The 22,413-nt window shown below is 41.9% G+C and overlaps 1 protein-coding gene across 1 annotated transcript in view; it reads left to right on the top strand.

Moving 5' to 3' along the window:
• pkd1l3 (polycystic kidney disease 1-like 3) overlaps positions 1-22,413 on the top strand; it is a 52,768-nt gene that overhangs the window by 4,581 nt on the left and 25,774 nt on the right. The window contains exons 2-11 of the mRNA XM_057842452.1: positions 4,833-4,946; positions 5,071-5,096; positions 5,187-5,208; positions 5,293-5,354; positions 9,520-9,582; positions 16,754-16,912; positions 17,017-17,129; positions 17,221-17,344; positions 17,428-17,550; positions 19,158-19,377. Of these exons, the coding sequence (XP_057698435.1) occupies positions 4,868-4,946; positions 5,071-5,096; positions 5,187-5,208; positions 5,293-5,354; positions 9,520-9,582; positions 16,754-16,912; positions 17,017-17,129; positions 17,221-17,344; positions 17,428-17,550; positions 19,158-19,377 (991 nt within the window). The 5' untranslated portion in view covers positions 4,833-4,867. The remainder of the gene's footprint in view (positions 1-4,832; positions 4,947-5,070; positions 5,097-5,186; positions 5,209-5,292; positions 5,355-9,519; positions 9,583-16,753; positions 16,913-17,016; positions 17,130-17,220; positions 17,345-17,427; positions 17,551-19,157; positions 19,378-22,413) is intronic.

Here is a 22,413-nt window from a genome sequence, read left to right as displayed (position 1 = left end):
TGTCCAATATGCATGCGTGATACATCATTGGAAAACTTACAATCTCAATTTTCTGGGGGAAGAAAATTTTTGAACAGGAGGGCATTTAAAAAATATATATATTTAATAAGATTAATTAAACAGCAAAATCGTAACTGAAGGTGAGAGCACGCGAGAGCATAATTAAAGACGCCATGATTTTAACTAGATATTATCCTGTACTTACGTCTTTTTGATCCAAAAACTCCATGTTGCATGTATCACCGAGTGTCAAGACACAATTGTGAATGGCCACAGCCAGATTTTGGGGGGATTTTATGGGTGAAACATGTTCATATAACAAGGGTCGCGATGCAGAAATCGCAGACATCATGGAGTGGTAGAGATTTTCTTTTTCATATATTTACTTTTTCAAACTTTTTTTTTTTTTTTTCAATTTTTCTTTGTTTGGATCGATCATTTATCATCTAAAATATTGGGGAAAATACGACAGTAACGAAAAAAATACAATTAAGCCATAGTTAAAAGGTAGATATCCGTGACATATTTACAGATGCCTTGTGAGGTAATTTGTTTAAAAGTTTAAAATATGCAAGTGAATAATTTTTCAAAGTCTTTTTTTTTTTTTTTTTTTTTTTTTTTTTTTTTTTTTTTTTTTTTTAACTAAATATTAGACATCAATTAATGGTTCCAAGCTAAAAATGACAGACATTTTGAATAATAAATACGATTACTTACCTTCTTTTTATGTCTAGCTTGAAACAAAAGTGGTTGCTTGACGTCTGTAAACGGGGGTTTTCAGGGTAAAACGGATACATTAAAAATAGTTCGGGGACTTAATGCGCCATGAATTTGCTATGGCAGCATATAGACATATTGTTCTATCAAACACAACAGTTCTTTTGGCTTAAAATACAGCTGTTTATTTTAAAGAGGGGTGCACCAGCAGAAACTGCTTTTTCAGCCTTGTCTGTTTTTTTTCGCCATATATATTTTTGTTTCTTTTGGCAATGCCATTGTATTTCTGGAATTTGTTGGAATTTTTATTTATTTATTTATTTTTTATTAAAATTCCGATCCCCCCCCATGAGTCATCACCTTATCGTGGTGGAGGGGTTTGCGTGTCTCAATGATCCTAGGAGCTATGTTGTCTGGGGCTTCAAGCCCCTGGTAGGGTCACCCATGGCAAACAGGTGCTAGGTGAGAGGCCAGACAAAGTATGGCTCAAAAAGACCCCTTATGATGAGCAACATTAATGAACCCCAGTTTCCCTTGCCCGGACGCGGGTTACCGGGGCCCCCCTCTGGAGCCAGGCCTGGAGGTGGGGCTCGAAGGCAAGCGTCTGGTGGCCGGGCCTGCCCCCATGGGGCCCGGCCGGGCTCAGCCCGAAAAGGCAACGTGGGTTCCCCTTCCCATGGGCTCACCACCTGTGGGAGGGGCCAAAGGGGTCGGGTGCGTAGGGAGTTGGGTGGCAGCCAAAGGCGGGGGCCTTGGCGGTCCGACCCCCAGCTGCTGAAGCTAACTCTTGGGACATGGAATGTCACCTCTCTGGCAGGGAAGGAGCCTGAGCTGGTGTGTGAGGCAGAGAAGTTCCGACTAGATATAGTCGGACTCTCCTCCACACACAGCTTGGGTTCTGGTACCAATCCTCTCGAGAGGGGTTGGACTCTCTTCCACTCTGGAGTTGCCCATGGTGAGAGGCGCCGGGCAGGTGTGGGCATACTTATTGCCCCCCGGCTTGGCGCCTGTACTTTGGGGTTTACCCCGGTAGACGAGAGGGTAGCCTCCCTCCGCCTTCGGGTGGGGGGACGGGTTCTAACTGTTGTTTGTGCTTATGCACCGAACAGCAGTTCAGAATACCCACCCTTTTTGGAGTCCTTGGAGGGTGTGCTAGAGAGCGCCCCCTCTGGGGACTCCCTCGTTCTACTGGGGGACTTCAACGCTCACGTGGGCAATGACAGTGAGACCTGGAGGGGCGTGATTGGGAGGAACGGCCCCCCCGATCAGAACCCGAGTGGTGTTCTGTTATTGGACTTCTGTGCTCCTCACGGTTTGTCTATAACGAACACCATGTTCAAACATAGGGGTGTCCATATGTGCACTTGGCACCAGGACACCCTAGGCTGCAGTTCGATGATCGACTTCGTAATCGTGTCATCGGACTTGCGGCCGCATGTTTTGGACACTGGGGTGAAGAGAGGGGCGAAGCTGTCAACTGATCACCACCTGGTGGTGTGTTGGCTCCGATGGCGGAGGAAGATGCTGGCCAGACCTGGCAGGCCCAAACGTATTGTGAGGGTCTGCTGGGAACGTCTGGGAGAATCCCCTGTCAGAAAGAGTTTCAACACCCACCTCCGGCAGAACTTCTCCCTTGTCCCGGGGGAGGTGGGGGACATTGAGTCCGAGTGGGCCATGTTCCGCACCTCCATTGTTGAGGCGGCCGATCAGAGCTGTGGCCGTAAGGTGGTTGGTGCCTGTCGTGGCGGCAATCCCCAAACCCGCTGGTGGACACCAGCGGTAAGGGATGCCGTCAAGCTGAAGAAGGAGGCCTATCGGGCCTTTTTGGCCTGTGGGACTCCGGAGGCAGCTGACAGGTACCGGCTGGCCAAGCGGACTGCGGCCTCAGCGGTCGCCGAGGCAAAAACTCGGACATGGGAGGAGTTCGGTGAGGCCATGGAAAACGACTTCCGGACGGCTTCGAGGAAATTCTGGTCCACCATTCGGCGTCTGAGGAGAGGAAAGCAGTGCACTATTAACACTGTGTATAGTGAAGATGGTGTACTGCTGACCTCGACTCAAGACGTCGTGAGTCGGTGGGGAGAATACTTCGAAGCCCTCCTCAATTCCACCGACACGCCTTCCTTTGAGGAAGCAGAGTCTGGGGACTCTGAGGTGGGCTCTTCGATCTCTGGGGTTGAAGTCACTGAGGCGGTTGGCAAGCTCCTCGGTGGCAAGGCCCCGGGGGTGGATGAGATCCGCCCGGAGTTCCTAAAGGCTCTGGATGTTGTAGGGCTGTCATGGCTGACACGCCTCTACAACATCGCGTGGACATCGGGGACAGTGCCTCTGGATTGGCAGACCGGGGTGGTGGTCCCCCTTTTTAAAAAGGAGGACCGGAGGGTGTGTTCCAATTATAGAGGAATCACACTCCTCAGCCTCCCCGGTAAAGTCTATTCAGGGGTGCTGGAGAGGAGGGTCCGTCGGGAAGTCGAATCTCTGATTCAGGAGGAGCAGTGTGGTTTTCGTCCCGGCCGTGGAACAGTGGACCAGCTCTACACCCTCAGCAGGGTCCTCGAGGGTGCATGGGAGTTCGCCCAACCAGTCTACATGTGTTTTGTGGATTTGGAGAAGGCGTTCGACCGTGTGCCTAGGGGAATCCTGTGGAGGGTGCTCCGGGAGTACGGGGTACCAAGCCCCTTGGTAAGGGCTGTTCGGTCCCTGTACGACCGGTGTCAGAGTCTGGTCCGCATTGCCGGCAGTAAGTCGAATTCGTTCCCAGTGAGGGTTGGACTCCGCCAAGGCTGCCCTTTGTCACCGATTTTGTTCATAATTTTTATGGACAGAATTTCTAGGCGCAGCTGAAGCGTTGAGGGGGTCTGGTTTGGTGACCTCAGCATTGAATATCTGCTTTTTGCAGATGATTTAGTGCTGTTGGCTTCATCAAGCCGTGACCTCCAACTCTCACTGGGGCGGTTCGCAGCTGAGTGTGAAGCGGTTGGGATGAAGATCAGCACCTCCAAATCCGAGACCATGGTCCTCAGTCGGAAAAGGGTGGAGTGCCCTCTCCGGGTCGGGGATGAGATCCTGCCCCAAGTGGAGGAGTTCAAGTATCTTGGGGTCTTGTTCACGAGTGACGGTAGGAGGGAGCGGGAGATCGACAGGCGAATCGGTGCGGCGTCTGCAGTAATGCGGACTCTGCACCGGTCCGTAGTGGTGAAGAAGGAGCTGAGCCGAAAGGCAAAGCTCTCGATTTACCAGTCGATCTACGTTCCTACCCTCACCTATGGTCACGAGCTTTGGGTCGTGACCGAAAGAGCAAGATCCCGGACACAAGCGGCCGAAATGAGTTTCCTCCGCAGGGTGTCCGGGCTCTCCCTTAGAGATAGGGTGAGAAGCTCTGTCATCCGGGAGGGACTCTGCGTCGAGCCGCTACTCCTCCGCGTAAAGAGGAGCCAGCTGAGGTGGCTCGGGCATCTGGTTCGGATGCCTCCCGGACGCCTCCCTGGAGAGGTGTTCCGGGCATGTCCCACCGGCGGGAGGCCCAGGGGACGACCCAGGACACGCTGGAGAGACTATGTCTCTCGGCTGGCCTGGGAACGCCTTGGGATCCCGCCGGAGGAGCTGGTTGAAGTGGCTGGGGAGAGGGAAGTCTGGGCTTCCCTGTTAAAGCTGCTGCCCCCGCGACCTGACCCCGGAACAAGCGGAAGATAATGGATGGATGGAATTCCGATCCTTTAGACGCATTTTCTATCCTCTGAAAAATGGCGCGATCGGCCCAATTTCCAATCACGTGATTGGATCGGGCACATCACTAATATAAAATAATATATATACACACAGACATTGTAATAAGTTACTCATTACTTGAGAAGTTCATCACTTTTTTTACTTGCACATTTATCTTTTCATAGCACTGCTAAACTTGAAAGGCTTGTCCCTAACTCAACCAGAATCTCATCAGTAACATCTTTCGCTACATTAGCTTTTGTAAATCATTAAAATGCAAACACTCTACTAGTGGCCAAATTCCAAAAGCTTTTGTACAGTATTCTGCCTCTTATAAGAACGGTAATGACCTGTGTGTCTGTGTACATGCATAAGTGCATTGTATCTGTGCATCTTTCTCAACACAGGAGATGCTGTTGCTTCCAAAGATGCTGCCAGCTGCATGTATGTAAAGCAGGATCCTTTTCAACTTGTTTTATCGTCTGCCTGCAACAAGAAACGAGGCTTCATCTGCGCCTACGGTAGGTTTCATATTATTAAGTTTTCTCCTTTTTGATTAATAACATAATTGTCATGTAGTTGTGTAAACTTCTCAATTCAAATACTTGTGTTTGTATTTTTTTTTTTTTATATAAATCTGGAAAGGTTTACAGCCACCACAAATCTCATGGGTGAGACTTACATTCATTATGCTGCCAGAAAAAAGTTATGTCTGAATAGCAGAATACATAATTATAGGATGATTTTGTTTTTGATTACAGAACGCTTCAACATCCAGATTGCGTGAGTGAGACGGTGCAACAAATCAGCAAAACTCAAACTGAACATTATTTTGGTTTATCACTATTGTGTGACACCCTTTAACAGGGTTTAAAAGGAGTGAACACCCTATGGCTCCCCATATTAATAACATTGTACACCTGCTCTGGGTAAGATTTTTTCAAACCCTTTCATGCACAAATTACGACTTCTGTTTTTCCCCCTTACAGGGCACACATTTAACTCATTGGCTGCCATTGACTGTAATAGACTTCCAATCCATTTCGACTGGGCATATTCCATTCAATATTGGTTGGATGGCTAGTGCCGTCAATGCAAGGGCGTAGGTTTGGTCTCAATGTTGATAGGGAAAATATAACCTTAATCCAGTGACGTGCGGTGAGGTTCATGGTTGGTGAGGCACTGACTCCTTTAGTGTCAGATTTCCAAATATATAAACCAAAAAGGGTAGCTTATTCAATTGGCTACTGGTTATTTCATATCTCATCAGCATTCTTCACAAAACACGCACACACAGTACATATTATCGATACGTAAAAGTAAGAAAATAACATGCATTTGCTCTACACCCTCAATGTGTTGGTCGTCGCAATTCTATAATTCATGCAACATAAATGAGAGTAAAGAGTGGTGTACAAGACCACAGAATTCAATTCTGACCTTTTGTGAAATATTCAGTTGTTTTTAAAACTTTTAATTCTGATACTTTAATCAATTTATTACAGATTGCTAAACAAAAAGTGTGAAAAGAAAAACAAAGAATATTTTATTTAAGGCCAAAATTTAGTTTTTAAATATTGTATTGTATTTTTCTTGGTCTAAGCTCTTTTTTTAATTTTTTTTTTTTTTTATAAGATTGAAATGAAAACTGTTTGTGCTCTTGCGCCTGTCCTTCACCACAAAAACCGGCGTTACTTTGGAAGGGCATAGGCTTGGTATCAACATTCGTAGGGACAATATAACAGCATAACCTGCATGTAGGTACACTTTTTGCTGGGGACGGGACATTAATTAGACCAAACAGAATGGATGAAGGGGGCAAAGGGCCACATTTCTCATGTATATGAACCTAATTAATTAATAGGCAAAATGATCAATGCAAAATAAATCCTTATCTACTGATAATAACTTTTACATGCATTGGTTCAGATGACTGCGGTTGGCTGGCAACCAGTTCAGGGTGTCCCCTGCCTACTGCCCGTAGTTGGCTGGGATTGGCTCCGGCACCTCCGCGACCCTCGTGAGGAAAAGCGGCATGGAAAATGAATGAATGGTTCAGATGATACACTGTTCGATTCAAACCTTTGTTTTCAAAAAATACTAAAGAAACATTTTGAAAACTTCCTGAATAAATGTCTGGTTTTTATTAGCAAACATAAACATAATGAAAATAATTCACTTAATAATGGTAGGGTCAATTCTATCCTTACAACATATGGAACTATTGAAAGATCTAAATTCTCTATATAACTGAACATTATATCATGCAAAAAAGGTAAGGTTGCTTAAAAGTTGGTGGGGACAATTTTAGCATCCTGAAAAGTTGGTAGTGTTATGTCCCTACCGTCCCTATGCAAACCTACGCCCTTTTTGTAAAAGTCCTCCTTATTTTCCTTTACTTTAAAAAAATCTCTCCGCCTCAATGGAGAGGATTGCTTCAATTAGATCGTTCTGTGTTCTATTTGACATGCCAGAAAACACTGTGGATGAGTCCAAAAGTCTAGCTAACCTTTCATCTTTCTCAGCAAAACCATGTAATTGTTCTACGTATATGCCACGTTTAGAAGTGCTTACACGCTCATCGTTACCACGAAATGTTAACTCCTGTTTGGCTAGGATGCAGGTTGCATTAATGAGGTCTTTCAAACTCTTTTCTTTACCTTAGCATGGAGGATGCTACCGTTGAGCTTCCGCTGTTCGTCAAAGCCAAATCGATCCTTGAGCTTCCAAAAGTTTTTAAAGCAATCAGGCTTTGAATGTGAGTGGTCGAGCTCTCATGTTTGCTGAGGCTTCGTGGTAGTTTTTTAATGTCACAATATCTCGTGTTAGTCCAGACATTGGCACAAGTTGAGAAGAAAAGGCAGGGAAAGCAGCAAAGGCGATTTTTCGAAGGACAGCCACATAGCCAGTCTTTTCGGGTGTACCAGTCCGTTTGAAAAGCACGAGTTATCTTCTGTCCCGTAGTTTGAAGCAAACCTTTTAGCTCCGGTGTTGTGTTAACCGCGTCCACATTTAACGGAAAGTCCAGTTTCACGTACGCCCCCTTGCAGTGCGGCAGAGTACTATCTGCCGCAACCTGTGCCTTTTCACTGCGGTTTTATTTCCCATCAGCAAAACTAAATATGTCGCTAACAAACATTAAACTTTAAGGGATAAAGACATTAGCCAGACTGTGGAAAATCAGGTCAAATAAACGTATCTGGAAACATTATAATGGCGACATGCAGATGTACGGCAACCAGCACGCTCCAATTCCATGTATCAACCCAGTTTGTTATGGATTGCGCAATCAGAGGTGAGGCTTTACTCGTTGCTGCCGCACCTCTCGTTTCATTTCTTTATTTGAACAGGAAATAGGCAAATTCAGCGATTTTTGACTATAAAAAAATGTTTGAAATGAGTCATACATAAAGAGCAATGGACAAATATTCATATAAATTTAATGCTATAATTATTTTTTTGTCATGATGACAGATGAGGCTCTGCCTCACCTGCCTCCCCTGACCGCACGTCACTGCCTTAATCATAACCTGCATGTACACATTTTGCTTGGGACGCGACATTAATAAAACTAAATAGATTGGGTGAAGGCCGGTCAGGGCTAAATTTATCTCCAATAAGAACCTCATTAATTGACAGGCTTGATGACTGATGCAAAATAAATCTCTACTGACCTATACTAACTTCCACACTGCAAATTTACAGTATAATTTCTTAATCCGTCAATTTTTCTTGAATGTAGTCGAATAATTTTTATCTTGAGTTTTAAAGGCTAGTTAACATATTAATGTGTCAGATTCTTCCACTTACTTTTAGTAAATATTACCATTTGTTCTTATTAAGCCTATACCTCTAAAAGTAATACCACTCAAAATTGTCTGTCTAAATAAATTAAATACAATTAAAAAAACTCAGGGAATAACAAAAATAAATTAAAATGGAGCCTTTTTTCAGGAAAAACACTACTGCTTTTGTCCACAAGCACAGCCAAACTCAACAAAAAAATGAAAACTCCTTTGGGCTGCTTAAAGACCACATAAGCAAAATAAAAATGAAAACTGGGGAGAAGGAGGTAAACCTTGGTACACTAAATTTTTTACAGCTGAGCGGAGTTTACTATATTTCTCACAGTTAGAACAGTAGAAAACACATGCAGAAGGACAGTTCTCCCAAGCAGCTTCCTATTCCGTTAGCAAGTTCACACGGTTTAATGTAATGGTAATGCTAAACTGTGATGCAGGTCAGACTTTCAGTAGCAAAATTAGTGGTGAGTTTCACAACAATTACGTTTTACAGTACTTACAGCGGGCTGCTGGCTGAAAATAACCTAGTAATATCCCTCTCATATAACATAATTCTGTACTGTGAGAGTTGCGTGTGTATGTGTGGGGAGGGTGGGGGGCAAGTCATCAGCCAATCAAACGTACATTTGAGGAAAAAAAACATGGAATGGCACATTCAGCAAGTGAAAAAGGGGTAAATGTAAGTCTGAAAATAAGGAAAATAATTCACTTAATAATGGTAGGGTTAATTCTATTGTTACAACAAATGGGCAATCAAAAGTTGGTGGGGACAATTTGAACCTTTTGAAAAGTTGTGTTTTGTCCCTACCGACCCTATGCACACCTACGCCCTTGGTACTGGTACTGTTAATGAATGGTACTGAAAGATGAACATTCATGGCCAGTCCTCCCAGTTTAAATAAATTTGGACATCTATCGCCGTCAATGGCAGGCCATAAGGTAAATACTGTGGAGGGAAAAAATCTACAAAAGAGTGTTACTAAAGGCCGTAAACAGACTTTCTTTCTTTTTTTAATACATTTTAATTCAATGACTTTAGCATTTGTTGATACCGTTTTCGTGTGTTAATGATTAACTGAAATCATACAAAAACACAATATGTTTGCCAATATGTTTTTAATGACCGAAAATAGTCAATTAATGGGCATAAAGGGCTGAAGGTCTTAAGTGTCACGTTTTGTATGGCTAGCTGTCCACTATAGTGACCGCTGTCCCTGAAAGAGTTAAAAAATGAATTTGGAAAAGTTTTCATATGTACTTTGGGCTTATATTTATGTTTTACTTGTCAAAGGAAGCAGACAATGAGATTATGCGAATGGAAACAGAGCCAGGAGAACCAACAGATGAAAGTAGGGTGAGAAAATTGCCTTTTTTTTCTTGTTCACGCATGAGTCTTTTTTCACACGCCTGGTTTGTGCACCTCATGTCCGTTCTATTCTCTTTTCTTCTCACATTACATCAATCTACACACATTATCCCATCCAGACTTCAGACTTACCCACCATGCAAAACCTGGAAATTTGTGCACAAGTTTCCTTGCATGTAACAACTTACAGATGATTAGCTTTACAAATAATTCACTGGAAATTTACATGTATCTGCACATGCGGCAAGGACTCCCTGTAACCTCAACAACCTGTTAAACGTGCTCCATGCTATGTATGCAAAGATTTTATTTTCTTAGTCTTGGCATCTTACTTCAGAAAAGTTCCTTCTAAATAATTACTACAGTGATTTCCTATTTGCCAGGGCTTTGGTACTAAATTCCATGATAGGTTGCACAGAAAAAGTAAAAGACTGCATTGTTAAAAGCACCTGTTGGGATACTCGATTAGGAAATAAGGATGTAATTGTACCTTCACATGGAAAAATGAAACATAGCCAGAAATGTGATTTTATAGTTTGGCAATGACTGCAAACTATAAGCCAAGCTGGGTAACAATTTGCACAACACCTAAAAGGAGCATTGTTATTCACCAAGTGTTGAATTTTTCATACACTAATAACATTTAAATGTTGACGTAAGGCCAAACCATTCCCAACTTCAAAATGTTAAATGTTGTGTGTGAAGTGGCGTGGGAAGAGGGGGAGCTGAGGGTTCTGCAGCAGCACCCCCAGGTGTTGGGGAGAAAAAGGAGCGTTTTCGGATTTTTTCCGAGGTACTTCTGCTTTACTTCCGCATTTCTGCTCGCAATTTCAGCTTTATAATTTCTCCATCCAAAACAACAGTGGATCTGGAATAACATAACTAATCAAAATCCCTTAAAAAAAGACAGTTTGGAAATACCGCATCCATCTGCCATTATCACGACAGGGGAAGACAACATATTCATGAAGGCAGATGTGGAACCAAGCTCGTGCCACCACAAAGACCGGTTGTTTTTGTAGCAATGTTGCTGCTGTGTTATGAAAGGTATGTTCTTCCTATCCTGCATTTTCATGTGTCCGGTGCTCAAAAAAATGCTAAAACTAAAATCTTGCGCATGAAACGACTTGTTGCCTTTTATTTTGTTATTACGATGATGATTGTAATAATGATGATCTTTAATATTATTTACTACAACTACTGTACTGCTGTGGCTGCTAGCCTGTTGCTAATCAGTACGAGTAGATGGCACAATTATGTCAAGGCATAAAATGCAAGTGTTACAAGTTTTTTGTTCATTTGTTTACAGGTGGAAACACTGTCAGGCAAGGGAAGACAAGTTGATGTGCCTCACAACAACACTTACTGTGCGTTGATGGACATATATCGAGACTACATACGTTCTACCCGGGGGCAGCCGAGAGGCTGGGGGCCGGTGGCTCGCCTTGCGACGGACCGTCAGCTCGATCCCGAGATCCAACTACAAGCTTTTACCTGCAGCAACTTTAAGATACACTATTGGAGCTGGAATTACCGAGGACAGCGGGAGAAAGCCCGTCTAGAGGTCAGCAAGGCTTTCCGTAATGTCAGGTAAAAGTTTGGAGAGGCTCTCTTAAAGGGGATGTTTCGGCAAAGGGTGTGTGAGACATCAATAGAACCGTTATGCGCCAAGATAACAAATATTGATAAAGTTAACAAAAAAATCAATCACATTAATGAGCAATTATCGAAAATAGATCGAAAATGACGAACACTACCGAAAGTGTTCCGGAAACAGCCGAATGGGGCGGCGACGTCACGACAAGTGATTGAAAGTCGAGGCGGAGCTAGGTGCCATTGTTTTTTAACGACGAGAGAGTAGCGTTGGGGTTTGTTTGACCAAAACATCACAACAATGGTTCAAAACTGCTGTGCTATGTGGTGTACAAATAGTTGTTTATCGGAATATAGTATCCATGAGTTCCTGAACGCGAAAAAAAAAGCTGGACTACACAGAAAATGGGTAAAGTTCGTCCGTGCAAAGAGGGCTAATTTTCTAGACACAGCCTCCGGCACGCTTTTCTGTGGTGCGCATTTTCCAACTGAAAGCTTCTCGAACTATGGACAAGAGAAATCGGGTTTTGCTAAAAGATTGCTGCTCAAAGGAGATGCGGTGCCGACCATAGATGCACAGCCACCTAAATGTCCCGAGATATCAAGAGAGAGACGATGACTGCTAAAGGAGGCTAAAGCTACGCAAAGAAGGGAGCAGCCAAGCTTGAAATGGCCAGAGTGAGTACTCTTTTATAATTAATAAAAAAAAATGTCACGCCTTTGGATACAGGACTCGACACATGTATAAATGATCGTTCGTAAAATATATAGAACAAATCCTCTGATCCCGTTCATATTTGTGTCTGTTGGCAGAGCGAAAAGCTATGATAGCGCAATAAATTATAATTATTCTATGCATTCCTTTATTTTGCAGTCACGGTGTATCAGCTTCACAAAAAGAAATGCTAAACAAATCATTGGTGTTTCCCACACGATCTGCTGCCGATGTTTCATCAGTGTCATTGCTCCCCTCAATGACCGTTTCATTACGCTGCATTGGCGTTCGTTTGGGCTCAAATTGGTCACCTATAACACCGATTAAAGCTTTGCAACTCTCCTCGTCACCATTAGATGAACATTCGTTACGTCCTTCTACGTCGGATTCGTCGCTGAAACTAGAAACGAAATTGTCTGCCATCATCGCCGCCATTCAGTATTAAAGCACTGAGCCTTTTTCTTGTTGAAGAAACAGCCCTCACTGCCAACTCTGAATTCTCTTTTATTGACAACGAGCGGTGTTTCTTCATGAGGGAACCTGGAATATGTGCAGGACGAACACAATGCATCAGCATAAACAGCTCAAAACACCCCTAATTCTCCCCACACTAGAAGGAATTATATTGATGCAGACAGGCGCTGCCCCCCTAGTGGCCGGTGGCACTCTCTTCACTTGACGTGACGTCACGCACACAATCTGCCAGATCTCGGGCGCCGGTCGTTTTAGCTTGACAATCGAGCCAAATTTCTCTCATTTTCTTGTGTGTAATTACACGAAGTGGCATGATATGAATACAAAAGGCATGCGTTTATGGATAAATGATGGAATATCAAAATTTTCCCAGGGCGCTACATCCCCTTTAAGCCGCTCTGCAGCTCTGCTGGCAGATATCACGTTTTCGAATCTATTTTTCGAATAATTTTATAAATCGTGCTTTATTTATCTCGTTTTTGATATGCACCAATCATTTTAAATAAAACAATAAATGAAATCATGTTGTCCAAATGTTTCATTGCGTTCAGTATCTGCAATAAAAAAGAATGACATACTATTTTTGTTGATATGTCCATACCTTGTAGTATTTCCTTGTAACAACAAAATCCTTGTCAGCCCTTCTGCATTCGGCAAATGTTATTATGTTATGTGTTTTTATGTTATGTTATTTTTAATTTCACCTCATTTTGGTCACACTAGTGGCCTGCGTATCAGTCTACACCTCACGTCAACACAGGCCGACAGGTTGTTGTAATTTCATCCACTAATGATCAACGAAGTGAAAAGTGTTGATTTCTCACACAAGAAAATCCGCCGTGTTGCCGTTCTGTGGGAAAACAATTACTGTATTGGCCTGAATATAAGACGGTGTTTTTTTAATTGAAATAAGACTGAAAAAGTGGGTGTAGTCTTATATTCGCGGTCTAGATGTTATACCCATTCACGACGCTAGATGGCGCCAGATATCATTGAAGCGATTTTCTGTCATGAGTCATGACAGATCTCAGCTACTCCCAATTTTAACCAGTTTGCATTATTTTATTGCAATGTTTTTCCTTATTCAGATTTGTTTCAAGACTACAGTTACAGTTAGACCTCACTTATTATGTTATTGCAATTTTGTTGTTTTATCACAATAGATTGGTTTATTTATATTTCAAAAACCAGAAGCCATTCATTTACGAATGTGATTGCACTTTAGTTTACATATTTAAATGTTCAGATATTAAGATTTGAATTAGGCAAAATAACATGCTTTTTCTCTCAAATATATTGTTATAATCATTTGTTCCAGATGTACTGTAACTATTTTCTGTATAAAAATTAATTTGGTGTTCAAAAAGTCTTTTTTCAAACTTGTGTCTTGAAAAAGACGTGGTCGTTTTATAATCAGGGCCATCTTATATTCGGGCCAATATGGTATATAGGTACAGTGGGGAGATCAAGTATTTGATACACTGCCGATTTTGCTGGTTTTCCCACTTGCAAGCCATGTAGAGGTCTGTAATTTGTATCATAAGTTCTCTTCAACTGTGAGGGACGGAATCTAATACAAAAATCCAGAAAATCACATTGTATAATTTTTAAATAATAAATTTGTATTTAACTGCATGAAATAAGTATTTGATACATTACCAACTTTTAACTGCATGAAATAAGTATTTGATACATTACCAACTAGTAAATATTTCGGCTCTTAGTTCTTTTTTAAGAACCCCTCCTGTTCTCCACTCATTACCGGAAGTAACTGCACCTGTTTGAACTTGTTACCTTTATGAAAGACACCTGTTCACATGCTCAAACAAACAAACTCCAACCTCTCCACAATGGCCAAGACCAAAGAGCTGTGTAAGGACATCAGGGATAAAAAAAAAAATAGACCTGCACAAGGCTGGGATGGGCAACAGGAAAATAAGCAAGCAGCTTGGTGAGAAGGTAACAACTGTTGGAGCGATTATTAGAAAATGGTTCAAGTTCAAGTTGACGGTCAATCTGCCTCGTTCTGGGGCTCCATGCAAGATCTCACCTCGTGGGGCATCACTGATCATGAGGAAGGTGAGGGATCAGCCCAGAACTACACTGCAGGACCTGGTCAATGACCTGAAGAGAGCTGGAACCACAGTCTCGAAGAAAACCATCGGAAACACATTACGCCGTCATGGATTAAAATCCTACAGCGCACACAAGGTCCCGCTGCTGAAGCCAGTGCATGTCCAGACACGTCTGAAGTTTGCCACTGACCATCTGGATGATCCAGAGGAGCAATGGGAGAAGGTCATGTGGTCGGATGAGACCAAAATTGAACTTTTTGGTCTAAACTCGGCTCGTTGTGTTTGGAGGAAAAAGAAGGATGAGTACAACCCCAAGAACACCATCCCAACCGTGAAACATGGAGGAAGAAACATCATTTTTTGGGGCTTCTTCTCTGCCAAGGGTACAGGACGACTGCACCGTATTGAGGGGAGGATGGATGGGGCTATGTATCGCCAGATCTTGGCTGACAACCGCCTTCCTGAGCCCTGAAGATGGGTCGTGGCTGGGTCTTCCAGAATGACAAAGACCCAAAGCACACAGCCAAGGCAACTAAAGAGTGGCTCCGTAAGAAGCACCTTAAGGTCCTCGAGTGGCCTAGCCAGTCACCAGATCTGAACCCGATAGAAAATCTATGGAGGGAGCTGAAAGTCCGTGTTGCCCGGCAGCAGCCCCGAAACCTGAAGGCTCTGGAGAAGATCTGCATGGAGGAGTGGGCCAAAATCCCTGCTGCAGTGTGTGCAAACCTTGTCAAGGACTACAGAAAACGTTTGGTATCTGTAATGGCAAACAAAGGTTTCTGTACCAAATATTAAGTTTGATTTTTGTGATGTATCAAATACTTATTTCATGCAATTAAATGCAAATTTATTATTTAAAAATCATACAACGTGATTTTCTGGATTTTTGTATTAGATTCCGTCCCTCACAGTTGAAGAGAATTTGATACAAATTACAGACCTCTACATGCTTTTCAAGTGGGAAAACCAGCAAAATTGGCAGTGTATCAAATACTTGTTCTCCCCACTGTATATCCTTAGGTTTAAATAACATTCTTAACTTCTTGTCTGCAGCTGGTTTCGATTTAAGGTGTTTGGCAAGGTAGATCCACACTGGCGCTTTGAAACTGGACGCTGTTCAAAACATTCCACTTTGAACCATATATATAGGCGCTTCCAGGAGTTCACGCACAGCACAGAAAGTCTTGGAGTCTCATCTACGTCGTGCTGAATCCATTTTGGGAGATTCCGTGTGTTCCTCTGGTTTGATTTTGCAGTTTTAACTTTGTCAACTCATTGCTTACTTTAACCGCAATTCATGTTGTTCTTTCTAAACCTGAAGTTCGGCGTAGAAATTTTCCAAGACGGCGATGCCCATGTTTTTGCTTAGGAAACTTGTCTATAAAACAAATAAATAAAACATATTGAAACAACAGCGTATTTAATTTTGGGGATTAATAATATGTAGTATGTTGACAAAGATTTGTTTTTTATATTTTTTTTGTTAATAACATGGTCACCACCTGACACCATGCTTGCTACCAGATCATATTGAATAAGGTGCTATTGGAGAGGAAAAGTTAACTGTTGGCAGAAGAGGCATTAACATGGCGCAAAAAGAAATTAGAATTTTTTTTCTTTACAAAAACAGCAACATTTTCTAAAATTTGAAGAGATTATGATTGTTCATAATAGTCCCCAGCAAGGAAAAGTTACAGATTTAGACCACGGAGAACTTCATATAGCTTGCGTTGTAGCTCTACTATGGTTTGTTGTTGAGCTGCCGTCGTGCAGAGCGCAGTTGGCTATTCGTGTACAATTTATTTGAGTGTTGTGAAAAGTGGGTGTTAAACCGAGGCTTATTGGACCTTTTCGTTTTGAAATGCGTTTGTGTGTCATTACGCCATCTAGCTGAGGGGATTTGCATTATAATACACGAGTGTTTTTATTTCCGATACAAAAACTCCAACACACACTGTAGTTGAAATAGAACGCTGTCTTTGTAGTGGCCTAGTAGTAGTACGTAAACCATCTGGCATGTGTGTGTACTGCCATTGTGCACGCCTTGTATGGAGAAAAAGCATGAGCATGACAAATTTGGACCGAATTGGCTGTTTTTGGATGGGACTTCCTGCGCCCCTGATGTTGTATGTCTGTACAAAACCAGTCGGTTCTTGTTTGTTTGTTTATTTGTATGCTAGTTAGTTAGTTTGTTTGTTTGTTTGTTTTTTCGTATACCTGTCCAAGATCACTCATAGTAGCTCTGACCCACCTAAATAGCACTCTCTGCTATACATAACATCTCTTTTTTCATCTGTTACAGGACAGTTTTATTATGTATTTGTTGAAAGGCACTCAAAATCTCACACCTGAACTTGCTTTTGAAAACACTGACATAATAAGTCGCATCATCAGCTGCAGCATTGGCATCCTTGAAATATCCATGAACAAATGTGATATTCAAGCTAACCCAAACCCTACAGTAAGTTTCAGACTATATCGAAGCTTTGGATGGAAATTTGTCATTATAGTTAAGTATTGGACTGCTGATTCATCAATATAGTAATGTTACATTACTTCCCCCAGTCTCTGTTTGAGGATATATTCGAAATTTTTCGGACCATTTCAGTCTTGCTGGGTTCAGCAACATCAGAGAGAATTGTCATCAAGTCCTCAACAGGTACCGTCTATCACAGCAGGTTGGTTCTGACTTTCTTAATCGACCTCAGATGACAGAAAATATGCATTTGTAACAGAATTTAAATTTGTTGTTTCATTGTTTTCACTCAGTCACATACCTGAAGATCTCAGCAATGTCATTCTGGGCTCTGTGGAAGATGGCGAGTACATCATAATGCCCCCATATTCCATTCTTCAAAGTCATATTGGACAGTACGAAAAAATTGTCGCTCAGGTGTGTGCACATGCCATTGGCATCCATGTTTTTGTGTCGTTGTTGAAACGAGCGCCATTCTCAACGGTTCTTTTGCCTATTAGATGGCTACATTCCCTTTGAATCCCCATCCATCCGATGACAAAATCTCGGGAAAGGTTTGCAGCCTGATACTCAGTGATGGAATTTCTGATGTTGAATTGGCCAATCTTACAGAGATGATAGAGGTACATTTCTTCTTGAGCTTGACAAAGGCAGATGCTTTTCTCTTTGTCCCCTCTCTGCTCTTTCATCTATCTGAGCCTCTTCCTGAATTTCCTTTGAAATTGGAAAATTATGGAATTGATCAACCGGTCCATCAATGCAATTGATCAAAAATTCTCAACAACAAGAGCAAGCAAAGGTGAAGCTGCTTGCCCTGGAGGAGCATTTGAGGTAAGATAAAAGCTGGACTCCTGGAACATGTTGATTCTTTCCATCGAGTATCTTGAAGATGTCGGCATCATTGGAATCCTGATTTCAGCGATTCCGCTGATTGGAATTATCAATATCCTGATCTATCGAAAGTGTCAAAAGCACTTTTGGAATCGGGAAAGCTGCCATGTTAATTTAGGGAATTAAGACTCAGGTGACATGAGTTTATTCACAAATTGGGTGTGATTCTTGAAGTCCTTCTAGGAAGTGATGTCCACACTGGTCAAGGTTGGCTTGGCTTGGCACCACATGTGCACCTCGTCGAGATCTGGTTTAATGTTTTATCTTATTGCTTATGAGCTGAGTTGGTTTTTCCTAATTCCCCATTGTGTCCCCCACCCATAGAAGTATAGCTGGAAGTTTTTTTTTCCCTCTGTGATTCTTTTTCCATTTTTTTTTCATCTAACAAGCTATCTTTTCTCCCCACCACAGTTCTCCCACTGATGCGTCACTGTCATTGTTTATATTATTGTGCCTTTCCAAATTACTTGGCCAATAAAGATGATTCTGATCTGGTCAGGGTTTGACATATATGTACGCATCTTTTTATGAGAGAGGTAGTGAAAGAAACACAACAAAAGGTGTGATTAGTGTACCATCTGATATCTTTTATCTTTCAAACCAAATTGCTTTCACATTACACTCTATGTACAGTGAGGAGCCAAAGTATTTGCACCCCTTGTGATTTTGCAAGTTCATCCACTTAGAAAATAGGTGGAGGTCTGAAATTTTAATCATAGATGCATTTCTACTTATAGAGACATAACCTAAAAAAATCCGGAATTTACATTGTATGATTTTTCAGTAATTTATTTGTAATTTACTGGGGTTCATAAGTATTTGTACCCCTGAGAAAATCAGTGCTAATATTTCTAGTAGAAGTCTTTGTTTGCAATTATAGAGGTCAGACGCTTTCTGTAGTTATTCAACAGGTTTTCACATGTGGAAACAGGGATTTTGGCCCATTCCTGCACACAAATCTTCTCTAGATCTGTCAGGTTTCGGGGCTGTCATTGAGAAACACAAAGTTTGAGTTCCATCCAAAGACTTTCTATTGACTTGAGGTCTGGAGACTGGCTAGGCCTCTCCAGAACCTTGACATGCTTTTTACTGAAGGAATCTGACCTTCCAGCCAGACCGCCAGAATCACGCCACCCGAACCACCGGACCCGCACCGGCGCAGCTCCAACGGCCCGGGCCGGTGGGACCCCGGCAATCCGGCCAGAAGGGCAAACTCCGCATGTTCACCTTAGTCTTAACTCTTTGTACTGACTCTATTTGGAAAGGTTTGAAGAAGGCTCACCTTCAAAAAACCCAATTTCCTTGGAAGACGTAATAATACTCAGTTGCTTTTTCACAGATATTCATCCCCCGCCCTACTGCTCCAACAGAGATTAACCGGACAGTCGTACTTGAAAAAAACACAAAGGTACTGACTACAGTCAACGTCTCAGACCCTACTATGACCATCGTTGTCAAAGTGGAACCCAATGGAAATGTGTCCTTGCGTCTTACGCTCTCTGAAGGGTCACCACCTAATTCCAGCTATTTTGCCAACAGAACCATCCTCAGCCAAATAGGTAACATCGCCCTTATCATTGACTGTAAACTCAACGAAACTTCCACAAGGTTTGAATTTTAATGATATAGGTAGGTATTTTAGTGTAGCCTATTGCAAGATTCAGTTAGCTCAAAATTAAGTAACCCTCTGTCATAGTAATGCTTAGAAATTAATTTAATTGTAAGTTATCCTAACCCTTTCTTTTGGTAAGTGTCTTTTTTTTTTTTTTTTGACTATTTTGTTCATAGGTGTGTTCTCGTTTTCATCGTGTTTAATGTTTGTAAAAATTGGGGAATGCCCGCAAATAGTATGCTTCAATTCCTTTTGCTCAAATTGATATTTTTTTTGTACAGATTCATCATCCGCAGCTTGCTTGAGTTATGGGGGGATTCATGCCTACATCCCTTTATTTTTCGTTATATATAATACTGTGTGCTTACTGAGTAATCTATTTTTAGAATGCACAATATCCAATTACATTGTTTTGCAGATGATGTGCAAATCTGGAGGTGGTTCAATTCCAAAGTAAAGAATATCCAGGTCATTCTGGAATGTCCATTTGTAGAGATGTAATTGAAGCAATCGTCTCAAAACATACCTAAATTGAGTTGTTGTTGCAGTTGTTTTCGTTTGTTTGTTTGTTTTCTAGTCTGAAATCATTTACCTGCAGTCTGCTATATACAGAATACTAAAGTGCCTTGCAAAAGTATTCGGCCCCCTTGAATCTTGCAACCTTTCGCCACATTTCAGGCTTCAAACATAAAGATATGAAATTTAATTTTTTGTCAAGAATCAACAACAAGTGGGACACAATCTTGAAGTGGAACAACATTTATTGGATAATTTAAACTTTTTTAACAAATAAAAAACTGAAAAGTGGGGCGTGCAATATTATTCGGCCCCTTTACTTTCAGTGCAGCAAACTCACTCCAGAAGTTCAGTGAGGATCTCTGAATGATCCAATGTTGTCCTAAATGACCGATGATGATAAATAGAATCCACCTGTGTGTAATCAAGTCTCCGTATAAATGCACCTGCTCTGTGATAGTCTCAGGGTTCTGTTTAAAGTGCAGAGAGCAGTATGAAAACCAAGGAACACACCAGGCAGGTCCGAGATACTGTTGTGGAAAAGTTTAAAGCCGGATTTGGATACAAAAAGATTTCCCAAGCTTTAAACATCTCAAGGAGCACTGTGCAAGCCATCATATTGAAATGGAAGGAGCATCACACCACTGCAAATCTACCAAGACCTGGCCATCCTTCCAAACTTTCTTCTCAAACAAGGAGAAAACTGATCAGAGATGCAGCCAAGAGGCCCATGATCACTCTGGATGAACTGCAGAGATCTACAGCTGAGGTGGGAGAGTCTGTCCATAGGACAACAATCAGTCGTACACTGCACAAATCTGGCCTTTATGGAAGAGTGGCAAGAAGAAAGCCATTTCTCAACGATATCCATAAAAAGTCTCGTTTAAAGTTTGCCACAAGCCACCTGGGAGACACACCAAACATGTGGAAGAAGGTGCTCTGCTCAGATGAAACCAAAATTGAACTTTTTGGCCACAATGCAAAACGATATGTTTGGCGTAAAAGCAACACAGCTCATCACCCTGAACACACCATCCCCACTGTCAAACATGGTGGTGGCAGCATCATGGTTTGGGCCTGCTTTTCTTCAGCAGGGACAGGGAAGATGGTTAAAATTGACGGAAAGATGGATGCAGCCAAATACAGGAACATTCTGGAAGAAAACCTGTTGGTATCTGCACAAGACCTGAGACTGGGACGGAGATTTATCTTCCAACAGGACAATGATCCAAAACATAAAGCCAAATCTACAATGGAATGGTTCAAAAATAAACGTATCCAGGTGTTAGAATGGCCAAGTCAAAGTCCAGACCTGAATCCAATCGAGAATCTGTGGAAAGAGCTGAAGACTGCTGTTCACAAACACTCTCCATCCAACCTCACTGAGCTCGAGCTGTTTTGCAAGGAAGAATGGGCAAGAATGTCAGTCTCTCGATGTGCAAAACTGATAGAAACATACCCCAAGCGACTTGCAGCTGTAATTGGAGCAAAAGGTGGCGCTACAAAGTATTAAAGCAAGGGGGCCGAATAATATTGCACGCCCCACTTTTCAGTTTTTTATTTGTTAAAAAAAGTTTAAATTATCCAATAAATTTTGTTCCACTTCACGATTGTGTCCCACTTGTTGTTGATTCTTGACAAAAAATTGAAATTTTATATCTTCATGTTTGAAGCCTGAAATGTGGCGAAAGGTTGCAAGGTTCAAGGGGGCCGAATACTTTTGCAAGGCACTGTATATGAAGTGCCAGGAATGTGAGGGTGGTCTTGTTCAAGACTTCTAATTTAACAAACTATTCAGCTCCATTTGTAAGACAAGTTTGATCCAATTGCAAGTGTTTATGGTGAAGATTTTGATTTAAAAAAATATGTGAGTTCCGTAATTTTCGCACTATAAGGCGCACCTGTCTATAAGCCGCCACCCACCAAATTTGACACGAACACAGCATTTGTTCAGAGATAACCACACCGGACTATAAACTGCAGCTGTCCTAACTGTATTATGGGATTATACCAAAAGATATTAACCGGTAACACTTTATTTGACAGCGGCGTCATAAAGATAATAATAACCATAATTATGACATGACACCGTCATGAGCATTAATGAATGCTTATGACAGATGTCATTTAGTGTCATCCGGCAAATTATCTAATTTTTGAATGGATTAAAAGATCCTAGCTGGACGTAGTAAATGGAGTTAGTGACAAAATTTGCTGGATGACACTTAATGATATCGGTCATAAGCATTCATTAATGCCCATGACAGTGTCATGTCAATATTATAACGGTCTTATGACAGTCTAATGCCGCCGCTGTCAAATAAAGTGTTAACTATTAACCCAAATGAATTAAAAATAAGACGTACCGGACTATAAGCCGCAGAATTCAAAATGAGGGGAAAATGTAGCGGCTTCTATTTCGAAAATTAAGGTAATCAATTTGTACTTGACAACACAAACTATGTAC

The sequence above is a fragment of the Corythoichthys intestinalis genome, chromosome 1 (genome assembly GCF_030265065.1).
Source record: "Corythoichthys intestinalis isolate RoL2023-P3 chromosome 1, ASM3026506v1, whole genome shotgun sequence".
In the NCBI taxonomy this organism is placed as follows: domain Eukaryota; kingdom Metazoa; phylum Chordata; class Actinopteri; order Syngnathiformes; family Syngnathidae; genus Corythoichthys; species Corythoichthys intestinalis.
The sequence above is the reverse complement of the archived record's forward strand: the minus strand, read 5'-3'. Positions and strand labels throughout refer to the sequence as shown.